Here is a 6,023-nt window from a genome sequence, read left to right as displayed (position 1 = left end):
ATCTCTCCCTCACACACCCCCACCTCTTAGTACTTATAATTTCTCAGGTACTTTAGTCAAGGATCTCATTTCTCAAAGTTCTTGGAACATTCCGCTTCTTACATCTATATTTGACACTAATACTGTCCAAGCCATCACCTTAATCCATATCAATAGGTATGGTACAGATAAACCAAAATGGAACCTTTATGCTAAGGTATTTTTCTCTACAAAATCCTTGTACAATGCGATTCAGCGACATTCTCCTAATCAGAACTCTCCTTGGGGAAAATCTGGAATATACAGACAACTCCTAGGATTCGTCTCTTTGTCTATAAATATATCAAGGACATGTGCCAACAACGACAAAGCTAGCTCTGTATACTGATATACCCAACTACTGTACCTTTTGTGATCAGCAAAACGAGACTTTAGAAAATTTATTTTTTCTCTGCCCTTTCGCACGTAGTGTTTAGTTTAGCTCTAATTACAACCCATTCTCCTCTACTAATATCCCTAACACCGTTAGTCATTGGATGCAAGGTTGGAATGTACCCCCTGTAGGATGGAAGGATGAAGTAGGTGAATGGAAGGCTCTTTGCGCAACTGTAGTTTGGCACATTTGGAATGCCAGATGTAACAAAATCTTTAAAAGTGGAAACCCATACCCTAAGAGTACCTATATAGCTGCTGAATTAGAATGAAAAATCAACAAAAGAGAGGCTAAGTTAGCTTCTAGAACCACTGTCTCCACTTTAGTTTCTAATCAGATATGATCTTTTCCACCGACCGGAAAAATGAAGATCAATACAACAGCTATGTTTAATAAATCCACCAACATAGGAACAATTGCTCTAATTTTAAGATGCTCTGATGGTTTATGCAGGGAGGTAAGAGTGATGGAGTGCAGGGCGCACTGTCCGGATGAAGTGGAAGCGCAGGCTACTCTAGAATCACTACATTGGACCAATATGCTTAGCCACGACAAAATGCAAATTGAAGGAACGTGCATCAGAACTCACAAAGCAATCATGGGAGAACAAACCACGCTGGACTGGAAGGCTTCTACTAGAATAGAGTTGATTAAGAAAAACATTAATATTATACAGTTATTCAACAAGACAATTACCTTTTTGTTATGTAGTAAAAGGGCCAATCAGGTGGCTTATGTATTGGCTTCAAAAACTAATGCAACAACATCCTGTTGTCATACAAGCCCACCACCTTGTTTTCTTTTCGACATGTTACCGAATGATAGAGCGAGAGCTCAAAACTCCACTGCTATTAGCTCAACTCTCCTATTGATCTTCTATTAACGTTTTCATATAAAGAAAAAAAAATATATAAATATATATATATATATGTATCGGTTGCCCATGGCACCTATAGAAAAGAATTCCCTCGAGTCTTTTGATCTCGGCATTGACCACCCCCATCCAACAACTAAGTGCCGCTTCCAGTTTACTTCGCCCTCTCATGACTCATATAGTCATATACTGTCTGTCTTCTTCCGTCCCTTCATTTTGAGGTTCTTTTGTTCTGATTTTCTGGAAAAAGTTGTCAAGTATTCAAACTGGGTTAAGAAATTAGCCATATAACCTACTCCTAATAAAGCCTACTTTCGGTAATGAACCATTTCCTGTAATTGCACTGATTATGAAGATTCTTAAGCAACTGCAAACAGTAATTCTTTCAACCCTGAAACTCCAAGGTAATTCCTTTTCTACATCATCTTTTTCTCCAGTTAAATACTATATATATTCTTATAGCTGTAATTGTTTTGTATTTTTGTAATGGTAAATTAAATTATCTGGTATCTCCTAACAACGACATTGAATCTTTGTTAACAACGATTACACACTAAAATTAGTATGCAGAGAAATATTCAAAAATTAAAAATTAAAAAAATTATACTATTAGTGAAGGCAATTTGGGTTTCAGATTAAATGAATTTTCCCTATCCGGTAATTAGTATTGTATTAAAAAAATTCAAATTCTTTAATATATGAAATCACTACAGGGGCAATAGAATTGCTTCCTCATCTCTATCCATATCTATGATAAGAATAATTTTGAAAGGTTGTCAGGGTTGTCAACTTATGCAAGAATCTCATATATATTATTAACTTTTCAGATACCCATATCATCAAATTCCAATTTTATAGAATAATCAAGGACTTAGCTTTTGGGAGATTTTAAAGTTGATCAATTTCTCTTATTTTCTTGTGTATTTGTATTTTAAATTCTCTAGGGCTTTGGTTATATCACTATACATTTTCTTCCCTTATCCATCTTAGGAATAATCAAAAATTTTACAATGAGATTGTACATTAATATTCATAGCTTAACTCTGAAGTTTTTAGAGAATATCTTGGAGAGAGAGAGGCAGAAATATGCACATCCACAAACTCATGTTGTTTCTGTTAATAAATCTACAAAATTCTTAGCAGTAATTCCTGTGTCCAGCTTTCGTCTCTGTGTTGGTTAGTGTTTTTTGTGTTTCTTCTCGTGTAATTTGGGTGGTTTTGTTTTCATAAGGTGTTCATTTAGAAAACGAAACGGAGTTCATTTTCTCTTGGGAGTTGTGATTCTTTTGTGTAAAAACAGAAGTTAACTGGTTTCAGTGATTCTTTTGTTGGCTGTTGTACTGTTTGGTTCAGTAGTGACGGTTTTGATAGGCTGTAAATGAACACTCAGAAGATTGAATACCAAGAACAGAACTATGGATCGTTAAACGATAATCCTTGTAACTTACCCAATAATTCTTTAGAGAAATTTGGTTCTTTTCGAGAGTCTGGAGAAATGGGTATGTCTTTTCAGTCTCCATTACCAGTCTCAGAAATAAGTTTGCAGCTTCCAAACGTCACTCCGGCTTATACTGCTAATTCGACCAATTCAATTTCGGGTCGTTCTGGATCCGTATCTTCTGTTTTTTATGCAAACGAGTGTTATATGAACTTTCCACAGCATGAATATCAATATGGTACTCTTCCTATGGTTTCTCAGTTACCTCAGAATCATAATCCAGATACCTCATATCAATCTTCAGAAGAACCATACTCAGTTCGTTTGACAAAGCAAGATGATATTGATCTTCATTCATTAGATACTTTGCAATCTGTTGTGAAACGTCGTTTATGTAGCAATCAAACTCAAAGTTCTAGACCCTATGTAAATTCCTACCAGATTCTTCAAAACGATTCATTGGGTTACAGAAACAATGGAAGCTACCCCTTAATTTCTATTGAGGGGGATCAGAATTCTAGAGTGAGAACTTAAAAACTATTTTAGTCTTTGCTATGAAATTTTGTCCTATTGTTATATTCTGTTTCATGATTTTTTTTATAGCTATTTTACTGGTTGGTTGTAACCATTTAAGTCTTCATTTTGTACAACAGAATTTTCTTTTCCATCAGGATAAGCTATCTCAAAGTTCCTGTTCTTCTGGATTTGCTCCTGTTTCACCTGGTGTTGCAATCTCGGTTAAAACGCGAATTCGATGGACTCAAGATCTTCATGAGAAATTTGTTGGATGTGTAAATCAACTTGGTGGATCTGAAAGTAAGTAGGATAAAAAATATTGTATTTCCAATTAAGGCAACCATACATTTAGTAAATGCTATTTTACTTTATTGTCGTAAAAACAGAAGCAACTCCCAAAGGAATCCTGAAGTTGATGCAGTCAGAGGGGTTGACCATCTTCCATGTGAAAAGCCATTTGCAGGTTTGTTTCTTGTGAGGCAAAATATTTGTTTCAGTCTTTGTTATAGATTGTGTTATTAGACGTATAATTTATACTTTACGTTTAACTTGCAGAAATATCGAACTGCCAAGTACATGCCAGAATCTGGTGACGGTATATTTTTACTAAACTTCAAATCTCTAAGCTCGACTATTAGTTAATTATAGTCTTCGAGTCTAGTGTGACACAGTAAATTGTCTTTTTCTTTTTATGATCAGGATTTTTATTCGCTAAATTATTAGCATATTTTCCGTAACTCGTTATGTTTTGGTGAAATGAACTTATGTGTTCTTTTTTAAAGAATGAACAGCTGTGTGTTATTATCTTTGGTAGTGCTTTCTGTAATTCAGTAGATTATAATCACTGAATGCTACCGGGACTTTCGTGTCATCTCTTTTGGTTGACCAAGCATGATTTGCGAAGTAGAGTGTGTATTTTTACTAAGCCACGCCTCAACCCCAGTTATTATCTATCTAAAGACTTAGCTTTGGGGTCCACTTTTTCATATCCTTTAGTAGCCACTAATTTCATAAGCTTACGAAATACTTGTCTGGAAATATATAAATTAGGATTTATGCTCTTACTGAATATGTTCACTAATATGTTAAAGAAGTATCATACATAAGAACTCATGAGTTTACCTGAAGTATTAGCTTGTGCGTGAGACTAAGTATCAAGTTACTATACTGTTATATCTTTAATTTAGGTTCTAGAGGAGTCTCCTTGTTTTTGTGTTGGTTAGTGTCTGCCCTTGTCAAAATCACTTTTATGCCCATTATTAAAAGATGCAAAGATCCTTGTATTGTTGTTGCAGCATCTCTCGAAGTTGATGCCATGAGATGGTTGGTAAGTCAGATATAAGGTGGCGGTATTGACCAGTATTTACCAAAAAAAAAAATTCATACATGAAGGAAATATTTAGTCTCGAGTTAATGAGGTTACATTACAATACTGCACTCTACTTATCCTTCAAAGCATTAAATCAAGAATTGGTGCGGGTGTGACCTGATAAGTAAATGTGTTTAAACACCTCATGTATCAAAATTTGCTATAATGGGAAGAAATATAGCACCGTTTCTCATAGGGACTTGCTGTCTCACTTGTTGAAAACAAAGCTAGAACACATGAAAAATTATATTTACGTGTTACTTTTATGTTCGAAATGACACATAATATTTCAAGCTATTGACTTCTGCTTATGATGATGGTGAATTGATGATTTTGTCTGCTTCTTGAACTGTTTGTTGTTAACAATGAGTTTGATCATATATTAGGCTTACATCTGCTCGTATGTCACTACCTATCTTTTGCAGGAAAAGCTGATAGGAGAACTTCTCTGGATGACCCTGCTCCGCTTGACCCCAAAACGTAAACTTCTAGTAGTACCTTCTGCTTCGTTGGAGAGAGATTTGCCTTTTATATTGAACTGCTTCTTTTGCTTTCTGAAATTCAAAGCATTCGCTAATTTTATTTATTTCTCAATGATACTTGATAGGGGCTTGCAAATAACGGAGGCCTTACGATTGCAACTCGATGTTCAAAGGCGTCTTCATGAGCAGTTAGAGGTACAGATGCTAACTTCTTTTATTCAGGTAATAGGTAATTAAAATTTCCCGTTGGCTTTATTAATAATTTGCTTTTGCCTTTCAGATTCAACGAAATCTTCAATTGCGAATTGAAGAACAAGGAAAGCAACTAAAGAAGATGTTCGACGAGCAACAGAAAAAGAAGAAGACCCTATTTGATATTCAGAACTTGGACATCATGCTCACCGAGGAAGAAGAAGCCAGTACTGTTGAAGATGTTCAGGTTCTCTGCACAGGAGAAGGACCAAATACCCTTTTTGATTCCAAAATAAGCTAGATTTTCAAATTCATGTACAAAATTTGGGTTCTTTAAATATAAATACAGAAATGATGAAGCTGTACATTAAAAATATCAGGTACATTTGTTAAAGCTCAGTTAATACAACAACAAAGTTGATTGTTAACTCTGTCAGCTTTCATGCAAATATGTTGCAGGCTTTTCTTCCTATGGCATGTGTGAGTTGCTCTTTACTTTCAGCAAAAAGAAAATTCATTTTGGTTAGTGGATGGATCGTCTTTGCTAGGATATTTATTTACAGAAGAATCTCTGCTTTTGGCCTGAAATGAGATAACATCTTAAAAGAATAACTCTGGAATAGATAATTTAGCACAGCCTAAAATGGAATAATCTCACCCGAGGTGGAAGTCTATACATTCTCGACTTTTCAAGTGACTGAGCATGCACAGGATTTAAGAGTCATCAGATGTAACTGTTA

General features: G+C 35.0%; 1 protein-coding gene across 1 annotated transcript; it reads left to right on the top strand.

Annotated features, from left to right (window-relative positions):
• Positions 1-1,988: 1,988 nt before the first annotated feature.
• LOC113323799 lies at positions 1,989-5,711 on the top strand. The gene is made up of 7 exons (XM_026572151.1): positions 1,989-3,246; positions 3,378-3,540; positions 3,627-3,703; positions 3,796-3,835; positions 5,035-5,089; positions 5,217-5,286; positions 5,372-5,711. Exons 1-7 carry the CDS (start codon positions 2,665-2,667, stop codon positions 5,582-5,584), a joined length of 1,200 nt encoding a protein of 399 aa, XP_026427936.1. The 5' UTR covers positions 1,989-2,664; the 3' UTR covers positions 5,585-5,711.
• Positions 5,712-6,023: the final 312 nt, after the last annotated feature.

This window comes from Papaver somniferum, chromosome 11 (assembly GCF_003573695.1).
Source record: "Papaver somniferum cultivar HN1 chromosome 11, ASM357369v1, whole genome shotgun sequence".
Taxonomy (NCBI): domain Eukaryota; kingdom Viridiplantae; phylum Streptophyta; class Magnoliopsida; order Ranunculales; family Papaveraceae; genus Papaver; species Papaver somniferum.
This window is presented reverse-complemented; position numbering and strand designations above follow the sequence as displayed.